Genomic DNA, 24,910 nt, shown 5'->3' with positions numbered 1-24,910 from the left:
TAAGGCCAGGCGCGGTGGCTCACGTTTGTAATCCCAGCACTTTGGGAGGCCGAGGCGGGTGGATCATGAGGTCAGGAGTTCAAGACCAGCCTGGCCAAGATGGTGAAACCCCGTCTCTACTAAAAATACAAAAAATTAGCCGGGCACGGTGGCAGGCGCCTGTAATCCCAGCTACTCAGGAGGCTGAGGCAGGAGAATTGCTTGAACTCGGAGAGCAGAGGTTGCAGTGAGCACAGATCCCGCCACTGCACTCCAGCCTGGGCAACAGAGTGAGACTCCATCTCAAAAAACAAAAAAACAAAACAAAATGCCATTTTAAACATACCATTTAAAGTGCCATTTTGAAACATCCAGCTAGTTAAAGAAATAATGTAACTCAACTTCTTATAAGCAATAATTAAGGGCAACTAGAAAAGAAGTCAAGGCTTACGTCTGTTATATCTCACACAGCAACTAGCACTGTGCTAGAAAAGTACTTATGATTGAGAAGTTTAGTTGTAAAGAGTCTCTCAAAATTAGTCTTAGCAAGAAAAACTTTGCCACCATCTTGGAAAAGGAAGCTGAGTCTCACAACAAAAGATATTAAGATTATTTAGGAGAAAAACAAAAGCTTCAAATAGGAACATCCGGGACTGAAAATACAGACCACAGTTATCTGTGGCAGTAGATAGTTCTGGAAGCTTCTCCTAAAAAACAGATACATTAACTTTGGGGTTGGAAGGCAGGTATTATTTCATTTGTCAACTCTTCGCCATTAAAGTATATGCTCAAGCCAGGTGCAGTGGCTCACACCTGTAATCCTGGCACTTTGGGAAGCCAAGGCGGGCGGATCACTTGAGGTCAGGAGTTCCAGACCAGCCTGGCCAACATGGTGAAACCCCGTCTCTCCTAAAAATACAAAAAAAATTAGCTGAGCATGGTGGTGCGTGCCTGTAATCCCAGCTACCTGGGAGGCTGAGGCAAGAAAATCATTTAAACCCAGGAGGCGGAGGTTGCAGTGGGCCAAGATCGTGCCACTGCACTCTAGCCTGGGTGACAGAGCGAGACTCTGTCTCAAAAAAAAAAAAAAAGTATATGCTTCAATAAATTATTTGCCATTGTTCCATTCATTATGCTCCACATCTTGCATTTAGCAAAAAATAATAATACTATGCATCTTAAGGCTGTTTAAATCTAAATGGTTTACTTAAGCTCTTGACCTTCCTAAGTGACTGAAAGGTAGAATAGTCCACTATTTTTTCTGCTAAGAGCACTTCCCAATCTATTTATAAGAGTTCGAATTTACTATGTTTGGTATATTTCTTTCTCTGATTCCAAAGGAATTCCCATTATGTACTTGGAATCAGCCTAGGAAGTAGCAGAATATATTCTGAAATTAATACAGCTTTCAGTTGGTTCAGGTCATAAAGACAGCCCCCCAAAAAGGTAAAGTAAGAGGAGAGGGGAAAAAAATGAAGACTCTAGTTGATTTTTTTTTTCATTAAGAAGAAACTAGAAATAATTTTACTCTTGGAAGACTAAGTTGTCAATTGAAGTACCAAGAATAAACTAATAAGGAAAGATATGGCAGGATAAAGTTAAAGTATGTATATCAACCTGATAATTTACATTTTGTGTTTAGAACTTTAAAGCGTTTTCAAAATGTTAGAATCTCTGGACATATGATAATGCTTTTCTTCAGAGCAGCCTGGCTATGTGTAAATGCCTAGATACTTAAATAACTATTTAACATACTAAGAAAATGTGGCAATAATAAACAAAAACATTTTTACCACTTTCTGGAGATTGAGTTGTAACCCAACCCATTGACTTCATCACAGCTTTCTTCCATGTAGAATAACGAATTTCACTTTCTAGAATTAGAAGGTAGAAAAAACACATACGAAAGGTAGTTTGCTGAGGTGTTCTAAGTACCATACTTATGATCACTCAACATTCTTGACAAATTATTGCACACATTAAACTGCAGTAGGGCTTTAGCAGGACTCAGATTTGAAAGCACGTGGTTGCTGATGACTGGAAGACATGCTTGCTTGGAAGTTGGAGTGAAACAGGACACAGGGAGGCTGGGTGTAGTGGCTCATGCCTGTAATCGCAGCATTTTGGGAGGGTGAGGAGGGTGAGGAGGGAGGATGGCTTGACCTCAGGAGTTTGAGACCAGCCTGAGCAATGTGGTAAAACCCTGCCTGTAGTACCAGCTACCTGGGAGGCTGAAGCAGGAGGATCATTTGAGCCTGGGAGGCGGAGGCTGCAGTGAGCCAAGATCACACCACTGCACTCTAGCCTGGGTGACAGAGCAAGACTCGGTCCCAAAAACAAACAAACAAACAAACAAACAAACAAAAACAGGATAGGGGAAATTCAGCAAGGTAAAGGGAGATTGGCAGACAGACTGCCTGCTATGCAGACTGGGCCACTGACAAACAAGTGGTAATGAATTAGAAAGGGGAATTCCATTTGATCTGTTTTCTCTTCTTTTTGGGGGTAAAGGGTATGAGGAAAAGGGTATGCTGTAATGTGGGAAGACTAGAAGGAGACATTTTTATTTCTTTTTTTTTTTTGAGACTGAGTCTCGCTCTGTCGCCCAGGCTGGAGTGCAGTGGTGCCATCTCGGCTCACTGCAAGCTCCGCCTCCCGGGTTCACGCCATTCTCCTGCCTCAGCCTCCCCGGTAGCTGGGACTAGAGGCGCCCGCCACCACAGCCTGCTAATTTTTTGTATTTCTAGTAGAGATGGGGTTTCACCATGTTAGCCAGGATGGTCTTGATCTCCTGACCTTGTGATTCACCCGCCTCGGCCTCCCAAAGTGCTGGGATTACAGGCGTGTGCCACCGCGCCCCGCAGGAGACGTTTTTATTTCAGTCACAGGATTTAACAAATACTGATTTCTCATAAGATTTGAATTGCATTCCTCTGAGACAGCCCCATGCCCCCCAACCCCAGCATCTTAAAGCAACATTTTTTAAAGGTAGAAATCCACAATAAAAAGTCTAAACAAAAATGAGCTTGATGCTGTACACTTCTAAGGGTGCTGAACCCCATGTGAGGCTACCTTTCTCTCAAGCCTCCCAGACTTTCCATAGCACCTGAGGCCTACAACACCCAGGAGAGAAGGCTCAAGAATCATTCACTTCAGAAAGCTTTCCAGTGCCCCATTTCTATCCCCCTCTCTCTCTTCACACACACCCCAGGATGTCAGCTACCACAGTGAATTTTTATGGTTTTGTCTACTGCTCCCAATATACTCTAATCTTCTGAAGGGCAAAAGAAGATAAGAAGATAAGGCCTTATTCATCTCTATATCCCCACATCAGTACAGTCTCTGGCCTGTGGTTGGCTATAAACAACTGTTTGCTGGCAAAATGTACTATCTATGTCTAGGTGCCCATTCGTTTATGGGGAGGAGTGAGGGCTGGTGAGAGGGAGGACAATAGGGCATGACTGATCAACCCCAGGCTAAGGCCTTCAACACCAGCAAAGATGGCTCTCCTAAGAATGGATGATGGCTCTCTTGGCACAGAACTTCCTTGCTTTAAGAGTGAGATTGGCATTTAGAGGCCATATACCTGCTCTGGACATTATTTGCATATTATAAAGTTGATTTTTTTTGAAAAGTAGAAAAATTTTCTGAACTTCATATTTTATCCAGTATTGCAAAAGTTAAAAATGACAGAATATCAGATGCTGAAATACATTTCTAAATCAAGGTACATGGTATAATCTGACTATAAAATTACTAGTATTATAATTCATTTTCTTATATGTTAAAAGAATGAATAAAATTGAGAAACACTGGTATATTCTCCCAGAAAACCAAACAAAAATGCATTCGAAAGCTTATTCCCAATACCTCAAAATCCACTTTGATGTTTTTTTTTTTTCTTTTGTTTTTTTAGAGACAGGGGTCTCATTATGTTGCCTAGGCTGGACTCGAACTCCTGGGCCCAAGCCAAGAGATCCTCCTGGGTAGCTGGGACTATAGGCACAAATTACCATTCCCAGCTGATGCTATTTTATGCATAGGTTTCTAAAAAGTTATAAAACCAATTCTAATATATAAAACCTTATTTTTCTACATTTATTTAAATTTAAGAACTGCATCACTACATTTTAGTAAAAGTGCTGATCACAGCTTGTGGCTTAGCTTAGTTAGCACAGTGAATCACATATCTAATGTTCACTTACTTAAATTGTTGCTGCCTTCATCAGGTTAGTCCTGCTGTGCTTAAAAGTTACCAGAGTGTCTCTTAACCCAGCTAATTATATCCTGAAACCGGGCCACTGGCACCAAAGATGATCTGGTGTAGACATTAGGGATGAGTGGCTGATATATCTTCCTTCTCACTTTAAAAAAGGCTATGGCCAGGCGCAGTGGCTCATGCCTGTAATCCCAGCACTTTGGGAGGCCAAGGCGGGCAGATCACGAAGTCAGCAGATCGAGACCATCCTGGCTAACGCGGTGAAATGCTGTCTCTACTAAAAATACAAAAAACAAAATTAGGCGGGCGTAGTGGCGGGCACCTGTTGTCCCAGCTACTCGGGAGGCTGAGGCGGGAGAATGGCGTGAACCCGGGAGGCGGAGCTTGCAGTGAGCCGAGATTGCGCCACTGCACCCCAGCCTGGGCAACAAAGTGAGACTCCGTCTCAAAAAAAAAAAAAAAAAAAAAGGCTATTCTAACTAGCTATACCTGACAGTGTGGCAGTATTATTATCCTACACTAAAGGACCATAAACAGTAAAAGCAAATGGTTTTTAAAAAATGATTTTAGAAGTTCTTTTAATAAGCAACGATTTCTCTCATTCACATTTATTCAGTAAAGCCCAATATGCTTGGTAGCCGAATCTGCAATGATAACATTTACTATTTTACTTGGTTCCTTAACTTTTAACTAAACAGAAAAACAAAACTCCCGTGCACTAAGGTCGTTTTCACAGTATATCACTGAACATTTCATTCTTTAAATGTACCCTCAGCATTAATCTGAGGTTCAAACCGCTCCATCGTGACGGCAGACAAATCCTCGGGTTCCAGACTCCATACGCCGACTCCTTCTGCAGCCCCTGCTGCCATGGCAGCACCCAGTGCAGTGGTTTCGGGCATTGAGGGCTTCACTGAGGAGAGAGAGTTCCATCAATATCTTTGTGGTTACATATGCCCAAAGAACTAGTTCTTCCACAAGAAACATTACTCTGGGAGTTTAAAGGAATGAAGACTTACTAACCTACTGGTATATACAGAATGTCTGCTTGTAGCTGCATAAGAATTTTGTTGCTGGTCATTCCTCCATCTACCTGCAAATGACTGAGTGGAATTCCACAGTCTCGATTCATGGCATCCAAAATCTGAAATAAACCAGTGCAATTAATGTTATAAATCTATTTCATAGTAACATCTCTGAAAATGGCAATCCTCCACTCAAAAACTCTCAAGAGCTTCCAAGAGCCTATGGAATAAATTGAGACTTCTTATTCTGGTCTTCCAAGCCCTCTTTGATCTGGTCACAGCCAACCTTTTCTCTCACTACACCTGTGCATTCACCTTGATATTCAGCTAAGCTATACAACTCTATTTTGCACCCTGTTTTTCTGCCTTGATGCCTATGTTTGTGCTGTTTCCTTTGCCTAATGTGTGCCACTCAGCCTCCCCACAACCATAAAATTCCCAGTGCCTGACAGGGAACAGGAACTTAGAAGGTAATGACAGCTGGAAAAAGGGGAAAAACCCTGCTTATATTTAGATTAGTATTTAGGCAGCCTTAATATTTGATTAACTACATTTTCAGTACTGAATAAATCTCGGGTGTTAACATATAACTTAAGAGTGATAAAAGTGAACTAAGTACAAGAAAACAGGCCCATATTTGTTACCTCTCGAGTTTGGAAACAAACAGCTTCTAATGCAGCAAAAGCAATATGGCATTTATTGGTGAACTGAGTGAGTCCACAGATTATCCTAAAAATATGCACAAAGATTTTCAGATTAGAATGGTATAAACCAATCAATTTGAAATATCTCAAATATGAAAAGGTCAACTTTGGTAGACAAAAATGTCCAGGAAGAGAAAATTGGACATGATCATTAAGTAACTCAGAAAGTCCTTATATTTCACAATTCTGCATTCATGTATGAAAAAATTCATGACGCATTTGAAAAGATGATGGCATCATAAAACTGAATCAATATTCATTATGATGATGTCCCTTCACTATACAACTTACAGACATCTTGAATATAAAAGATAACATGAATATGGATATAGCAGGGGTTATTGTCAGCTGATTCATAACTTCTTGGAGCTTAAAGTTTCTGAAATTATATTCTCCAAAAAGAAAAGGTTTTCTCAACACATTATAATTATTTGAAAATAGATAAGAAACTAATTAGTTATTAACGACTTTGGTAAATAAATCAAGATCCCCAAAAGCACTCCATATTTTCAATACTTACCCTCTTGCGCTGGGCTCCCAATAAGGTGCATATAACCCCGAAAATGCTGGGACGAAGTAGCAGCCATAAGAAGTACCTACTTCTTTAGCAAGTTTTTCTAACATTAAAAACAAAACAAAACAAAAATCACACAAATATTGTGTATTATTAAATAAGCATACCTATTTTAAAAATTAGAAAAATTAGGACAGGAGTTTTGGTTTCCAATTCATTGGTAGAGCAAAATGTTGCTAACTACAGTAGTATGCTAGGATCAACAGAAATGAGTTTCTCTCACATTAAATACCCCCCACTAAAATGTAGCCTAGCTCAAGAAATCAAGGAACCAGATTCGTTTATTTAAGGTATTTTAGCTCATTTCCACTATTTTTAAGGTTGCTGACTAGGAGATGAAAAAGTGGCCTCTAGTGTGTCCCTAATCAGAAATGTATTTCTGATTGTCTCACCTTCAGGCAAAGTTAAGCAAGTGGATGAAGGAGTGAGTAGGTAAGTTCAAATTAATTATCTATAGACTGAAAACAGCCGTATTAATACTTAAATTACAGGTACCAGAGATTTAATGCTTACTCTAATCTAAGAGTTAAAGCTCTTTCTCATCAGATAAATTTAACTCAACTTCTCTATCTGCAGGTTCTGGCAATCTCCAGTGTTCAATTTTACACTTGGGTAATTTTTATGCCCTACATTGCCAGTTTATTAACAACCACCACTAATTATGTCAATTCCTTGTTTTATAAATCTTCACAAAATAGTCTTTTGCATAAGTCAAACTCATAATAGGGATCCATATAATTTATGGATCACATTTGGGGCAAAGCATAAGTATTTACTTTGCAGAGATAAAATACTGAAATGTGTCATTTTTCAGATTTTCTAACCTTTTGTTAGAACACACTCACCAATTTCTTCTGAGGTCTTTATGATTCCAAGATTGTCTCTTAGCCAGCGAATAACAGCACCAGCTATAGCTACAGAACCCTAAAGAAAAAAAGGAATTCAAGACAGAATATATTTTATCACTATCCAAGGTTTTTATTGAGCATATTCTGTGTATGACACAATCAGATGGACAGAATTCAGTTTCCATTTTGAGACTCCGACAAATATGATAAACTAGGTCTTCTAATACAAACATAGTTTTATCTAAGTCACTAATAAAAGTTTTTCACGGGATGGGGAAAAGAAGTGAGCCTTCCAGCACACCCTTGGATTTGTCGCCATAGGTGGACATCGATCTTTGATCAGTTTGTTTCTTGAACAATTTTCTGTCTGTTGCTAAGCTACTGAGGTATGTTATCACTTAGAAATATATTGCCATATTATTCATAAAATTATTGGGAGAGGCCACATTAAAAGTTTTTTCAAGTCTATTTCCCATATCTAACAGTATAGTAAATCAAGAAAACAAAAAGCAAAGAAGCTAGCTAGTAAGTAATTTTTCTTTAAAACAAAATCACCTAGAGCTGTGGCAATAACGATGAAAACATATTTCAGAGTTGGATAAACTGGCTTTGAGTCCCAGTTCTAGTACTTAATTGCTGTGTAATCTTAGTAACTAATCTAAGTAACTTAGTAAGTTAATCTTAGTAAGTTAATCTAAGTAACTTGCCTAAGTTACTTAGGCTTTCTGAGCCTCCATTTCTTCACCTATAAAATGATGACTATGACAACACTTACCTAAACAAATTACTGTGAGGCTCAATATGAGAATATATGTGAAGGTTCTTACTAAATGTAAATATTGACTTCATTAATTTCTTGAATGTTAAAAAAGTATCAGCCGAATACCACTGACTGATGAATAGATAAAATGCAGTATGTATACACAATGGAGTATTATTGGACTATGAAAAGGAATGATGTCTTAATACATGCTACAACATGGATGAGCATTGAAAACATTATGCAAAGTGAAAGAAGCCAGGCACAGAAGACCATATATTGTATGATCCCATTCATATGAAATGTCCAGAACAGACAAATCCATAGAGACAGAAAGTAGATTAGTGGTTGCCTGGGCTGGGGGATAGGGGGTGGTTATGGGGTTTCTTTTTGGGGTGGTGACAATGTTCTAAAGTTAGATTGTGGTGACGGTTGTAAAAATCTGTAAGTATAGTATTACTATAAACCATTGAACTGTACATTTTAAAAGAGTAAATTGTGTGGAATATGAACTATATCTCAATAAAGCTATTATAAAAAGATCCTGAAGGCAAAAAAAAAAAAAAAAAAAAAAGAAGTATCAGCACAAACCAGTAGGAATACCAAGAAATTTTTTTTAGCTCTGATAGTTCATTCATATAGATTATTAATGTAAATTACTTCCACACAGTCACTCCAAACCAAATGTCAGGTAATATTAAATGTAGGGACCTGTCCCCAGTTCTATTAACTGAATTACAAATGGTCATGCCTTCTTGTTGTCAGTTGTCAAAATGTAAGTAAACTAGAGAATGAATATGCTGGTATATTCCATCATTCATAGCTTCTATGAGAAGTTACTATGTTACTGCAAAGCTACAGAATGCCACAATTGTTCTGTTTATACATTTTTATATATGTAGACATACATACAGTACCCTGTATCACTACATATATAAAATGGCTTTTTAACCACAAGAAGTATTTGAGGAACAGATCTGGCATAGCTGTGCAAATATGACAAGGCTTTAAAAATGGGACAAAAACAATTCAACAAATACCTTACAAGGGACTCTAACACAGCTCATTTCCTGCCTAAAATAAGTTGTTGTATTAAGTTTGACACATTTACATATTTAGGTACTTAGTGGGATCATTCAAGAGAACTAAGTAAAATTTTGGTTTAAAGAGATTTGAGAGCTTTACTCTCAAATTTCCTTTGGAAACAGACAATTCAGAGATAGCAGCTGCCAAATACTAGTAAATATGTAAGAGTTTCTAGACCAGTGCTGTCCAACAGAAATATAAAGTGAGTCACATATGTAATTTATATTTTTGCCACATTAAAAAGGTAAAAGGAAGGTAAAATTAATATTTTATTTAACTCAATGTATTAAAAAAATTTCAACATGAAATCAATATTAAATTATTGAGATTTTTTTTTGTACAATCTTTGAAATCTGGTATATACTTTACACTTACAGCACATCTCAATTCAGACTAGCCACATTTCCAGTGCCCAATAGCTGCATGTAGCCATGGCTGCCATGGGCAGTATAATTCTAGACCTAATTGAAAAACAAAAACAAAAACAGGTGTCCCTCCTCCTTATACTCTCAAAGACACTGTCCTTAAATAGCATCTAACCAAGAAATGCATACATAATTGTTTTAGGCAAGTAGAGTTAAACTGCGAATTTTTAGAAGCCACTGTGCTAGGAGTCTAGTAAAGTGATTTTGTGGCACAGCTGGTGGGACTTCATACTCTAGGAAACCACATGCTGATATACCTCATTTCCATTGAAAAAGAGGATGTTACATGCTTACGCCATATTTTTAAGAGAAAGCAATATGATTTTAGCAAAAGGAAAATCAAGGTTTTGATTAGAGGTAACTAGTTGAGAATCAGAGTATTATTTAGATTAAAACAAAAGAAAAAAAATACATAGTCACTGTTAAGGCTCCAGGAGACAATTGTTTTAAATTCTGTCATCAGGAATATACAGAAGTGTTTTGTTGTGATTGAAAAACTAGATTCAATATAACACAATAAAAGGTAGATAAAAACACTTATCTGAAAAAAGTAAATAATTTTGCTGTCAGGATATAATACATGGTATGATTTAGCTTTTAAAGAAATAAAAATGAGAGACATCTCTAAATTCACAAAAGACATGTGGTCTTCTGAATTCAGAGGCAGGAAATAAAATGGAAGATGGTAATAATGCTTCAAAGCTGGACAGGAAACCTAAAATGATACATAGAAGGCGACTGTCTACTTGTTATCAATTAAGTTACCATAAATTACACCCTAAGTATAAAGATCCAATACTTTAGTATATCATCTACAAATTTGAATCAGCTCTTGTTCTAGGTTATGACTCCCTGGAAAAGATGCATGCAAGCTTAATAGTTGTACACTAAGGGAGATGCAATGAAAGTGAGAGGGTGTAAAGAATAATAAATTAAATTATAACAGGGCAAGAGGAATAAATTATTTTAAAACTAGACATGTAGCCTGGAAAGTGAAAGGCTAATAAACACGCTATAGGAAGATTGAATTAAAAATAATCAAGTAGATCTGATGTAATGTCATAGCAGGCAAACACATTTTTCTTCAAAATCTCCTTGACATGAATGCCACTGCCACAAACAGTATAAAAATAAAGCAGGATATTTCAGGAGGCAGTAGAATTGTAGCTTACAAGGCAATTAGGGTGAAAATTGGTGAGTATGAAGAAAAATCAGGTAAAGTAAAGATTACCCTAAATTGCTTACAATCATTCATCAGGCATAGCAAACACAGTTTTGTGTACACTACAGTGCTATGTATCTGTACGTATATAATTTATAATGTAGTTAATTTGTATACATTAGGTTACAAATGCAGTGTCTAACTCTATAGCATTTTTAATTGCATAGAGAAAGGGAAGAGTTGAATTGGAGCAACATTATTTTTGAAATGTAACAGATTTCATTAATACTTCAGTAACAAGTTGGGGAACTAAAAAGCATTTATTGCTCAGAAAGTATACTTTTCAAGAAAGAACATTATAAAAGTTCATAAACAATGTTTATATGCTTGTGGCAGATAGACTTTTAATTAAGGTGGCTCCCATGATCCCTGCCTCCTGATGTGCATACGCTTGCGTAATCCCCGCCTCTTGAGTGTGGTGGTATCTGTGACTTTCTTCTACCCAACAGTACATGTCAAAAGTGATGGGATATGTGTGGTGATGTGTACGTGCCTCCATTACATGATTTACTGTGCCTGTCTTGCTGGAGATATTCCCTCCCTTCCTGACTTTAAGGAAGCAGAGGACCACTGGGGGTCCCTCAGGTAGCAGGGAACTGCAGGTAGCCCTAGGAGCTGAGGGTGGCCTCCATCTGACAGTTAAACTGAAGTCCTCAGTTCCACAACCACAAGGAACTGAATTTTGCCAATAACCTGAATGAACGTGGAAGCAGATTAAACCTCAGATGACAGCAGAGCCTCAGTCAACACCTTGACTGCAGCCCTGTGAGACTCTGAGCGGGTACCCAGCTAAGCTGTGCCTGGCTTCTGAACCCATGGGAACTAAGAAACAATAAATGTGTTGTTTTAAGCCACTTAAGTTTGTGGTAATCTTGTTACACAGCAATAGATAATCTACTACATAGGTTTATACCTAAAATCAGGATTTAGCTCAAGAAGGATGAAAAACTCTAAAAAGGAAATCTTAACGCTATAATCGTTAAACCATAACAAAGAAAAGATAGGGGAAGAAATATTTAAAGAAACCAATGAGGCGATATAGGGAACCCTCTTTGAAGCTCATATTTAAAAAGAAAAAAATGGCCTAACATAGGATTCGGTATTTGAACAATATTTAATGAGTATGTATTATCTGCCAGCCTGCTGGGACAGAGTGGTAAACAAGATAGACAAGTACCCTGGCCTCAGGAAATCTATATTCTAGTGACAAAACACGGAACATGGAAGTCTCAAGTCATAAGTAAGCTCAGGTTCATACTCATATTAAAAGTTCCCAAAAGGATTTTTGTTTTGTGAAACAGTATTTGGAAAAAGAAGAGGAACAAGGATGCCAGAGGGAAGGCAGAACCACTCAATGGCTCTATTTTGCTCCAGTCTCCTCCACTACTGAGAAATATTTTCCAACTAGAAAGGGTGGGACAAATTTAACCAGTTTAATATGAGTTTAATGTCACAGAACAACTTAAGGATCATGAACACCTATTTCTTTTTACAAAAAATGAAAATGAAAATTTAGAGGTATTAAAATGGTCAGGCCTTACTATCACCTGCCAGGGGCTTCAGAGAAAGAAAAAGAGTTCTCTTGGTGATGAAAAAGAAGACGCAGATGCTTACATGAGCAGAAATAATGAGTTTGTACTTCAAAAATCCCCTTTGTTCTAACCACAGAGGATAACAGACACGATATAAAAGAGAAAACTGAAACAACATGCTGACTCAAATACACAATAACATCTATGTGGACAGACACGGAAACACATAACCAAACAGGACTGAAGCCACAAGCATGATGGCTTCTGATTTATTTTTCCATATGTGTCAGGGAGTAGGAGTGGTGGCTGGGAACTGGTTCCTCCAGAAGAAAGGGGTCCAAAATGTTTTGTGCAAGACAGGAAATAGAATCAGGCTCAATGCTTGAAGCCAGGGGCTAGGTGGCGCTCTCTTACTTGTGTAGGGATGCTAGAAAAACAAGCAACTGTGTATTTGCTGAGTGAGGCTATATGGCTTAATGGAAGACAAGGCTGGAAGTGACAATTCTAAACTATACGAAGAAATCTTGTATTAAGAAATCCAACAAGGCTGGGCACGGTGGCTCACGCCTGTAATCCCAGCACTTTGGGAGGCCGAGGCGGGCGGATCACGAGGTCAGGAGATCGAGACCATCCTGGCTAACACGGTGAAACTTCGTATTTTCAGTCTTTACTAAAAATACAAAAAATTAGCCGGGCGTTGTGGTGGGTGCCTGTAGTCCCAGCTACTCGGGAGGCTGAGGCAGGAGAATGGCGTGAACCTGGGAGACGGAGCTTGCAGTGAGCCGAGATCAGGCCGCTGCATTCCAGCCTGGGCGACAGAGCGAGACTCTGTCTCAAAAAAAAAAAAAGAAAAGAAAAAAGAAATCTGGACTAGAGTTCATTCCGGCCTAACACAGATTTTAAAATACGTATGCTTTAAGTATTCGGAGATAAATTAGGAAATGACTTCCATTTTAAAAACAAACAAACATGAAACTAAGAATCAAAAAAAGAGAGAACTGAAACAAAATCAGGTGGATGTGAAAAATAACCAAATAAAAACTATAAAAATGAAAATATTAAATAAGATGAAAAATGTAATAGATGGGGTAAACTCTAGACTAGATAGAGATGATGAGTAAATTAGCACTCCCCCACATTGCTGGTAGGAGTGTAACTTGCCACATCTACTGTGAAAAATGGTTTGCATTATCTACTCAAAGTGAAGATACACATTATCTATGGCCTAGAAATTCTACTCCTACAGACAGGTGAACACATTTACATCAGGAGGCATATACAAAAATGTTCATAGCAGCATTTTTCATAATAGCCAAATACTGAAAACAACTCGAATGTCATCAACAGCTGAATAAATACTAAACTTCAATAATTTCATATAGCAATAAGAAGCAATGAAAAAAACAGCTATGTATAATAATACTGTGGATGAATCTCACAAACATAATGTTGAGTGAAAGAAGCCAGATCAAAAAATACAAAAAAATACATACTAAGTGACTCAGATATGCATGCACATGCTCTCTCTCTCTCTTTTCTTTTATATTTTTAATATATCAAATATTAAACACATGCAAAACTAAACTGTGGTGTTCAGGGCTGCACATTTAAGTGTTAGAAGTACAAAGAAAACTAAGGAAGTGATTATGATAAAAGTCAGGCTGATGTTTATCTCAGGGAGAGGGAGGAAGTTGTGATGGTGGGGCAAATAGAGGTTCTTGGGATTGGCAGGGTTCTAGGAACAAGTTACATGAGCCTTTATAATAATTTTTCGAGTTGTACATTGATATTGAATGCATTTTTCTGTATGTGTCTTATATTTCACAATACAAAAAAGGCTTTTATGATTTGTCTTGTTTGTTTTAAAGAGAGAATTTGGAAATGGAAGGTAGATACTGAGAAACTCACCAGGGACGCAGCACAGAGAAACAAAGAGATTAAAAAAATATAAAAGGGCAGTTAAGAGACATGGATGATGGGTTGAAAGGTTCCAATATTCATCCAATAGCAATTCCAGAAGAGGATGGAGGTAATGGTAGAGGAGCAATATTTGAAGAGATAATTGCTGAGAACTTTCCAGATCTGAAGACAGACTTGGATCCAAGTACCTAACAGGATAAATAAAAATAAATCCAAACCCAGGCATATCATAGTAAAACTACAGAACATCAACGATAAAGAGATAATGTTAGAAACTCCCAGACAATAAACCAGATTATCTACAAATGAACCACATATTGACAGCAGAGGTCTCATCAGCATCGAAAATGGCCAGAAGGGATGTGGGAAAAACAATTGTTAATATAGGCTTTTATACTCATCCTCAGAGCGAGGGCAAAACAAAGACAAACCTAAAAAGGATAGGCTTACTATCCCACACTAAAACTGAAAGAACTATAGAAGGATGCCCCTCAGCAAAAAAAAAAAGAAGAAGAAAAAAAGGAAAAAAAGTAGGTGGGAATAAAAAAGGTGTGAGACCAAAGAAATGATACTGGACACAAACTAAGAAAAATAAGTCAATAAATATGATTTACTGTGGACTGCAAAGAAAACAATAGTAATTATTGCATGTTGAACAAAATGGGGGAAATGAAAGCTTTAAACAAAATAACACAATTGGTGATGGAGGCGGTAGAATAAAATATTAGAGGTCCTTATCATGGTTGGGAGATTAAAAATACCAAACAATGACATACACTCTTAGAAAAATATATGGTTAAACAATATCTTAAAAATCTAAGGGTATACACAAAAGAAAAAAAATCACCAAAATAAAAACATAGAAATGTATCTTATTGCTCCCAAATCAGCAGAGGAAGAATGGAAAAAGACTAAAAGACTGAAGACGGGTAGCTACAGTTTTAGGTTTTAAAGAGCATAAAGACTAAAATTTTCCTATCTCCAACTTCTAAGCCCAACAACAATCGATCAAATGAAAGACAATATTATTAAATATATACTTTGTAAGCATTTACAAAAAAAGGAATTAGTATGACCAAATGAAATTAGCATGTGTTTACTGACAAAAAGTTTTACCAATCTAGCATTATTCCCCACCCTTGTTTTTTGGTTTGGTTTAATTTAATTTTTTTAAATGTTTGTTAATTGTAAAAAAAAATTAAGAAAACAAAGAAAAAAATTCTAACTACACCGTTAACATATTAGTATGCGTATGTGTGTTGTTGTTGTTGCTGAGACCGCTAGGTTAGCAGATGAAGGAAGGGACATAAGCTAGATGCAGTGACAACAACACTGGACTTGGGAGACTGGAGCCCAGAACTTCCAGACTTACAAGGAAGGAAATGGTACAGCAGGGTGGCCTAGGCATCAAGGCTTTGATGTCCAAGCATCTGGATCTGCTACTTACTGTTGTCAAAAGTTACTTGGCCAAGGGACTCCAATTTCACTTTTCTAATCTCAGTTTCCTCATGTGTAAAACAAGGGGATAGGAGGGTATATTGTCATATGATCTACCGTCTCTCTCAGCTTTTATAATTCTAAGCATCTAAAAGCATTACATAAATTGAAACAAAATCATAAAGCATATGCTTGTTAAATCTCTAGATGAGACAAAACTGAAAGAGTAACAGTAAAGAGTGAAAATGAATTCAGACTATATAGGAATAGGCTAAAATCACTATTATGAAATTAAACAGGAAGAAACAAAGACCTGAATTTAGATTTGACAAAAAAACTACACAAATACAGAATGGAGCAGACTTGGTTTGACAATGATTCATTTGAAAACGAGCTAGGTTTTTTAGCATATGCTCCCAGGGCCAATAATATGAAGTCTAAATTAATATTAATTATTTTAATTAATAAATATTAATTTAATAAATATTAGTCTAAATTAGTGAACTCTCAGGCTAGAGGAGCAAAAGTAGTGCTTATGGTAGGAGAGGCACAAATCATCCTATTGATTGAGTACAGGTCAGATTAGATGTAGAATATTATATTCCATTCTGGACAACATGAATTGCAATGCACCCAATGAAGGGAGCTCAGAACTATAAAGCATCCAGAAACCATGTGAGATCAAGGCATTGGGTCAGTCTACCCTGGAGGAGGAAGACCCAGAGAAACTGACCGCAGCCTCTAATGTCGGAACGCTTTTGACAACCAATGCAGGTCCAATGCTAGAGGTGTTATTAAGAAGCAACTTTGGGTGCTGTCTTCAGATAGAAGTTGGATGGCTACTGGTAAAGGAGACAGGAGAAGGTTTTTCATATTGGGAGGGGAGTTAAGACCAAGTGACCCCTGTCCCTGAGGCCTGTCCCAGGTCTAAGGCACCTGTATTCTAAAGCACTAATTGTTTCCTATGCAAGAAGAAAAAAAGCAGAATCATATTCTTCTTATTATATTATAGGTAACACTTATCAAGTGCATATTCTATGTGCCTAGTGTTGTGCTATGCACTCTCCACAGAGGGAAAGTAGAGAGGGAGAGGGCTTGTAGGATTTTAAGTTCTGAGAAGTTTAAGATACATTTAATATACAGACTAAGTTTTCACAAATGCTTCCATCCATAGAAAAGGAGCTGGGGAGAAATATTATAGTGTTTATGGGTTGGGGAAGGGAGAAAAATAGAAATAAACTAATATTCTTCATGTGCTAGGCATAATGACTAATAAAATGTTTTAACTCTAACTAGAAGTCTTTAACTTGTGACCAAATTATTATCAGGCACTCCAAAAAATGAACCTCAATGAGTTTGCAGATCAAGTGTATACTTGTGCATTATAAGGTAGCCATTTCAAAATTAGTTATATAGAAATGCTTATAAGAAATGTATCTAATTTTACAAAAAGAATATTATTTCTTTGACTTTATAAATAAATGTTTCTAACACTAACTTACCATATCCTATAGGCTTAGGCTGGCATATTCCTACTATAACATACAAAAATGTTTGAAACAAATGTTTCCAGTGATAAGTGGCATAAATCTCCTCACTTTCTTTTCTATATCAAAATGTTACACAAAATTTATTTTTATGAGGAGACAAATGAAGAGAGTTGTTCTGCCTTTTTGTGCCCAGGGTTCTCTTTGGAACACTGGAGCATTTTATTTATAAAAACAAAGAATTTTCAAGATGAAAGAAATGTTAGAGAGCACGTTAATCCGATTAAACTTTAGAGATTAAAAAAAAAACCTTACATTGTAGAGCTGTCAAGTAATAAGCCTAAGGTGACATGATTAATTGGCATAAGAACTGAGGAACCAATCTAATCAAGGTCTCCTGTGAGTCTTGACACCCAGATCAGTCTCAGGTTCCTTCAACTCAATCAAATGCCAAGAAAGCAGAACTTTTTGAGTCCTCTGTATTAAGATTTACCAGAAAAGTGTTAGAAAACACTGTAATTTTTATTAGCTTTGAATGTCTGTCATATTATCCATATTGATTAAAAAGAACTTACTTCCAAAGCATAATATACTGGTTTGTCTCTGCCAAGTTTGTAAGCCACTGTGGTGAGAAGGCCATGATCAGAAAATACACACTGTAGGAAAGAAAAAAAAAAAAGATTTCAGTAGTGGAAAATGAAAAGATAACATGAGAACATTTTTTTAAAGTTAAAATAACATAGGTACAAAATAATGCAATCAATAAACCAATTTTTTAAAATAAATCTTTATAGTCAAAATGATCAGAATTAAGAACACATTTAAGCTGTATAAAAAGTTTATTCCTTGTTTCAAATTAGATTTGCATTAAGAATTTGACGAGGTCTCAGTCTAGATTTCCCACCAACACAATTAAAAACACACATATAAAATTCAAAGAGCCTAAAATTCAAAGAGTTCTTATTAGAACGATTCAAATTTTGTATTGAGCTCTAAATTAAACCCTGATAAAGATTAAGTAAAAGCTAAAGACTAAAAGTTATTTAATAGTAAATTATGTTCAAGCATTATTTATATGAACTTAAAGACTTTTAAATCAATTTTCTAATTTAAAAAACCAACCTTATGGCCTGTATTACATAGTAAGAAACATCCTGTTCCATACCTATAGTTGAAGGGAGAATGAATAGTAAGACAATTTTATTGAAAGCAAATAATGAAACATTAATAGTACAAATGATCAAAACTGACATATAATTTAGTCCAAAAAAGTCATTATAGTTTTATAAAAGTTCCTAAAGTTAACAAAAATCATATATCTTCATGGAATAATGTTTTAGAAATCAGCCTAGAAGAAAATGTACTTAGTGCAATCTTTTTTTTTTTTTGAGATGGAGTCTTGCTCTGTTGCCCAGGCTGGAGTGCAGTGGCACGGTCTTGGCTCATTGCAACCTCCGCCTCCCGAGTTCAAGCGAGTCTCCTGCCTCAGCCTCCCAAGTAGCTGGGACTACAGGCATGTGCCACCATGCCCAGCTAATTTTTTCTATTTTTAGTAGAGACGGGCTTTCACCGTGTTAGGATAGCCTTGATCTCCTGACCTCGTGATCCACCCACCTCAGCCTCCCAAAGTCCTGGGATTACAGACGTAAGCCACTGTGCCTGGCCAGTGTAATCTTAATAGAAAAATGCAGATATAGTATTTAGTGTTTAGTCAGTCCTAGGCCAGGGCTGTGTTTATAAAATACCACTGAATTACAACAAATTCTAAGTTCTGTCATAGTTATGTTACTACTAATCCATGTGGAGTGAAGCATCATGACTGACAGCCAGCTTAGCTCTATCATTAATACAGTCACAAAATGAGAAACACCACTATCTTCTGGCAGGGTGGGGAGGCTGGATACAGAGTGTGGGAGGGTGTAGTTGGAAAGCTAGGACAAGAGTGGCATGGAATGGAAGGCAATTTAAGGTCCACCTTTGATAATCAGAGCCAGAATGTAACATGGCTGATATGGAAGAACTCAATTTATTTTGTGGCAGCCTTATCAATATAAACTTTGGACTCTGCAGCAAGTCTGGCCCTTGGACATTAATAGGTAGTTTTGACATGTGCCAGGCAGATAAGTGGCCCAAAGTGATACCAGTAAGGGTCACAGAGGAACAGTTAAGCTTGGGGTAACAAGGTTGCTACAGTCACCCTTGCTTGGCTCTGCCCAAGCTGGGCATTCCTTCCCCATGGGCCTTGCTGCTGTGCCCTGCACCACCAGGGTTCTAACTGTGCTGGTGACATTCCAGCAACTGAAAGATGGGACAGTGCTCAGTCCAGGAGCTGGCAGAAGGATCCCAGAAGAAGCTACTACCAGTCAGCACTAACTGAACAGATCCCGTCAGCTGCATTTTGATTGTGCAACAAACACAAAACCAAGTGAAATTGTTTTCTGACATTTTTCCAGGTACCATTGTTCTGAATAAGGATTAGCCTAGGATAGTCTATCTCTTCTCACCCAAATATATTCTTGGCCTGCTTGATGAGCAGGTGACAAATTCAAGGAGCATGGGACTAACATCTAATTTTGTAAAGATACTTGTCAAATAACACTAGGTACAGGTAATACATTTACAAACTAAAACACAAAATCACTATACCGTTTTATTGCCGCACACTGAAAAAGCTATATATTTCAAGTTAATCTACTGTGATAAATATTCATAAAAATGGAAGTTAATTATCTATTTCATGCTTTTTAAAGGAGAAATCTGTACCAATTTAGCATCCATATAAACACTATACTGAACAGTTGCGTACACATCTTAGTGCAAAATTGATGAGAAGACTCAAGGCACTTAATAAAAGTGAATTCTTAAGTGAGTATACTTAATAAGCAATTAATGAGTATTAGAAATATGAAGAGACTTCTTTGCTATATTTAGGCCACAGCTTTTAAAGCAGTACACAGGCAAGTATTTGCCTCTTAAATTTTATTGTTCTTTCTTCCCAGTCATCAAGCACATATGGAGCTTTCAGCATTTACGTGATCTCCTCGCCTTCCTCATTGTACATTGTACTCACAGAACACTGTACTGTGTTCAAACATCCCAGAAAGATGTCTCACTTTTCTAACTTCTACAAAGGTAAAAGTTGCTTGCTCTCCTTCATGACTATCAGTTCAGGACTGAGCAGCCCAGAGAGGTGTGATGAAGATGGCGCATAGGGGGAGGGGGGTTGACCCCAGAGGAAGCTGTGAGGGAGGTAAAAAACTTTGTCAGACGCAGTCAGCACTACTGGACAAATGAGACAGCTATCTCAGGTGCTCTTTCAGAAAAATAAAATTTAATGTTCAAATAATTTTTACATTCTAGAAAAATTGGAAAATACAGCTAAGCTGAAAGAAAAATTAGAATCATCCATAATTTCTTCCCCCACTCTGAAACAGAGATGAGCTTTTCATTGAATTCTGAGCTGACTGTCATTTTCTCCCTGCTGAGGTCGGGAGAAATTAACTAAATTTTCAATCCTAATCTCTCTAACCTCTTACTTGGTCTTGCCCATCACTTATCCCCTGTTTATTTTACAACTTTCACCTGTTCTCCACTCGGACTCCAAAGAAACATTCTCTGGTCTTACCATACTTACAAACAAAATCAAACAAAATTCCCAAAATGTTACATAATCCTGTTAACCTCACAAACTATGTACTTCTCTCACCATTCCTGGATGGTTGTATTTTTGCAAAGCACATGTCTTCGATTTCCTACCTGCTTATATCTCTTTTGACCATTTGCAACCAGGCTTCTATCTTGAGCATTCTAGTACAACTTCACTCTTGAAAGTCACAAAATGGCCGGGCGCGGTGGCTCATGCCTGTAATCCCAGCACTTTGGGAGGCCGAGGGGGGCAGATCACAAGGTCAAGAGATCGAGACCATCCTGGCTAACATGGTGAAACCCCGTCTCTACTAAAAATACAAAAATTAGCTGGGTGTGGTGGCATGCGCCTGTAGTCCCAGCTACTCGGGGGGCCGAGGCAGGAGAATTGCTTGAACCTGGGAGGCAGAGGTTGCAGTGAGCTGAGATCACGCCACTGCACTCCAGCCTGGTGACAGAGCAAGACTCCATCTCAAAAAAAAAAAAAAAAAAAGTCACCAAATGAAGACCTAATTTCTATGTATAATGGTCCATTCTTGGTACTCAGCCTCTATGACCTCTTAGTAATGTTTTGCGCTACTGGCCATGTCTCCCTCATAAATATCTCTACCCTGGATTTCCACACTAATGAATAATTTCAGGCTAGGTGCAGTGGCTCATGCCTACAATCCCAGTAGTTCGGGAGGCTGAGGCAGGAGGATTGCTTGAGCCCAGGAAGTTGACACAGCCTGGGCAATATAGTAAGACCCTATCTCTACAAAAAATTTAAAAATTAGCTGAGTGTGGTGGCATGCACCTGTAGTATCAGCTACTCAGGAGGCTGACGGGGGAGGATCACTTGAGCCCAGGAGGTCAAGACTGCAGTATGCTGGGAGCTCACTACTGCACTCCAGCCTAGGTGACAGAGCAAGACCCTATCTCATATATATATATATATATATATATATAACAAAAAACGAATAACTGCATTGTTTTTCTGACTTCTCCATCCCCGTGCCTGCTAGTTCTACTTGTGTAAATATCTCCTCTACTTGTATATTTTTTCTTGGTAATTTCGTCTACTTCTGTTGCTTCAAAATCCCCTCTATCTAGGGAAATTCTACAATTTCCATCTTTTTTTGTTTTTTTTTGAGGCAGTCTCACTCTGTCACCCAGGTGGGAGCGCAGTGATGCAATCTCGGCTCACTGCAGCCTCCACCTCCCAGGTTCAAGCAATTCTCGTGCCTCAGCCTTCTGAGTAGCTGGGATTACAAGCACTCACCACCACACCCAGCTAATTTTTGTATTTTCAGTAGAGACGGGGTTCTGCCATGATGGCCAGACTGGTCTCAAACTCCTGACCTCAAGTGATCCACCTGCCTTGGCCTCCCAAAGTGCTGGGATTACAGGTATGAGCCACTGTGCCTGGCCAAAAATTTCTATTTTTATACTGAACTTATTCCACATTTCCAAATGTGTGCAACATACAGCCTGCCAGCACCACAAACACGCTCTGAACAGAAATTCTTCCACGCGGACCCTTTCCTTACTTTGGCTAAGCCTAACCACAGGGTCCAGGTACCTAGATGACATACCTACTTCCCCTCCCTTTCTCCTCTGCAGTGCCATGCACATTCACTCATGGCCTCCCTCTCTGTCTCCATCCTTCTAAGCCCATGTGCTCATTACCGGGACACTATAGTGGCTTCCTCCATGGCGTCTTGGCCTCTAGTCTTTCCTCACTTTCACCCAAGATTGCTACTGACAACTCCAGTCATCTCTGAACACCAGCTCATAAACCTTCAAAAGTTTCCTATTGCCTATCAAGAAAAGCTCCTTAGCCTGAAATATAGGGCTTCACAACATGATCCTAGCTTGATATTTTTTGTCACTTCCCTACTCTAATGTTCTCTACATTCTCTAAACAAAGTCTATTTCCCCATACGTATCTTTGTTCAATGTTCCCTGTACCCTCCAATACTGCTCATTTTTCAAAGCATCTCATTACTAAGATAATCTTTTGTGATTTTTCTTTCCTCCCATTGAAACCCAACAGCTTTGCTTCAAAGTTTCTCATGGCACTTGATTCCAGCTGCCTGGAACCCAGATTCCAAGAATGTTTCCAGACTCAGGCTGACTCAGATGCTCTTGGTCATGTAACCTCAGATTACCATGACCTGCAAAGAATTCCCACATCCCTCCTCCTCAAAAAACTCTCACACAAATAATGTCACACTCTTGCATGAGAGCCACTGACCCTGCTAGACTACAAGAACTTTTAATCTAGAAATGTTACACATTCCATTATTCACAAAGGAAGAACTTAACCACTGAAGTTAAAATCGATGAGATTATTAAGAAATCCTCAAGAAAAGAACAATTAAATGTGGCCTGTTGCCAGTTGTATGGAAATCTTTTCCATACAGGAGGTAGTATAGTACACAGGTTAAGAACCCTGGCTAAGGAATGACATGGATCTGGATGCAAATATTGCATCTCCCACTTACTAGTTGTGTGCTGTTGCATAAATTTTTTTCTTTAATTCTCAGTTTCTTGATCTATAAAATGGGGATAACAGGATCTATATGTGGATTAAATGATATCATGTGTTTAAAGCACATGAAACATTATAGGTAACACAATAGCCATTGGCTAAGCTTGTGTTATGATTGTCAGTATTAATTCAGCTTTTGAGGCATATTTAATTTTGTTCATGAATACATATAATTGGCAGGTAGCTTTTTTAATATTTAAAAGATTACCTTGGCCAGGAACGGTGGCTCACGCCTGTAATCCCAGCACTTTGGGAGGCCAAGGCGGGCAGATCACCTGAGGTCAGGAGTTTGAGACCAGCCTGACCAACATGGAGAAACTCCGTCTCTACTAAAAATACAAAATTAGCTGGGCGTGGTGGCGCATGCCTGTAATCCCAGCTACTCGGGAGGCTAAGGCAGGAGAATCGCTTGAACTTGGGAGGCGGAGGTTGCAGTGAGCCGAGATCGTGCCATTGCACTCCAGCCTGGGCAAGAAGAACGAAACTCCATCTCAAAAAATAAATAAATAAATAAAATAAAAATAAATAAATAAAAAGATTACCTTCAAATAAGTATAGTGATTGGTGGAACAGAAAGAAAGAGTGCCAGATTCAGCCTCAGAAGGCATGGCCTTGAGATGTGGTTCTGCTTTTGTGTCAAGGCTATGACCTTAGGCAAGCTCCTTGAGTATCCATTTTCTTATCCTAAAGTGGGAATCATCTTCTTATTACTCTTAGATATGGGGCTTGTTCTAGACTCTGCATGTGTGAGTAGTAAGAAGATGAGATTGAGAGAAAAATATACCAAATCTCTACTTCTATCATTCTTTCTGCTTCTTGTCAAAGAAGAAACTTCAGATAATGGAGAGAAAGCACAATGCCAGGAAAATAACCTTGAAAATCCCACAAAAATATAACTTTACAGTCAGTGAGAAAGACTTAATATGCCAAAAACTATACTTTATATTACGGCTCTTCCTCACTTCTTCCCATCCCTCTCACCACCCCACCAATCTCCCCAAAAAGGCAAGAATACTTTGAACCAAAATTTAGTTTTTAGGATACAAAAGGTAATGAATTTTACAAATTAAGGTTTTGTTTATTTGTTTGTTTTTGAGACAGAGCTTCGCTCTTGTTGCCCAGCTGGCGTAAAATGGCATGATCTCGGCTCACCGCCACCTCCACCTCCCGGGTTCAAGCGATTCTCCTGCCTCAGCCTTCCGAGTAGCTGGGATTACAGGCATGCACCAACATGCCCGGCTAATTTTGTACTTTTAGTAGAGACAGGGTTTCTCCATGTTGGTCAGGCTGGTCTCTAACTCCCAACCTCAGGTGATCCACCTGTTTCGGCCACTTAAAGCGCTGGGATTACAGGCGTGAGCCACCGCGCCCAGCCTACAAATTAAGGTCTTTATAAGCTTCATCAGTGTGCATATATATGGCATTTTGTATTTTATTTAAAGATATAAAAAATCGTAAAAAGTGTATATATGCATATTGGAGCTATTAAGCTATTGATTTTCATCCTGGATGAA

The 24,910-nt window shown here is 38.1% G+C and overlaps 1 protein-coding gene across 8 annotated transcripts in view; it reads right to left on the bottom strand.

Moving 5' to 3' along the window:
- The window catches only part of GK (glycerol kinase), a 79,207-nt gene that overhangs the window by 5,380 nt on the left and 48,917 nt on the right, over positions 1-24,910 (bottom strand). For all 8 annotated transcript variants that reach the window (XM_054544101.2, XM_054544103.1, XM_054544102.2 and 5 more), the window contains 8 exon segments: positions 18,341-18,383; positions 17,794-17,874; positions 7,347-7,425; positions 6,448-6,544; positions 5,868-5,952; positions 5,222-5,342; positions 4,968-5,111; positions 1,773-1,853 (listed from right to left, as the gene is read on the bottom strand). In XM_054544101.2, the coding sequence (XP_054400076.1) occupies positions 1,773-1,853; positions 4,968-5,111; positions 5,222-5,342; positions 5,868-5,952; positions 6,448-6,544; positions 7,347-7,425; positions 17,794-17,874; positions 18,341-18,383 (731 nt within the window).

The sequence above is a fragment of the Pongo abelii genome, chromosome X, assembly GCF_028885655.2.
Source record: "Pongo abelii isolate AG06213 chromosome X, NHGRI_mPonAbe1-v2.0_pri, whole genome shotgun sequence".
In the NCBI taxonomy this organism is placed as follows: domain Eukaryota; kingdom Metazoa; phylum Chordata; class Mammalia; order Primates; family Hominidae; genus Pongo; species Pongo abelii.
Note: the sequence above shows the minus strand (reverse complement) of the source record. Positions and strands in the feature narration are given on the sequence as shown.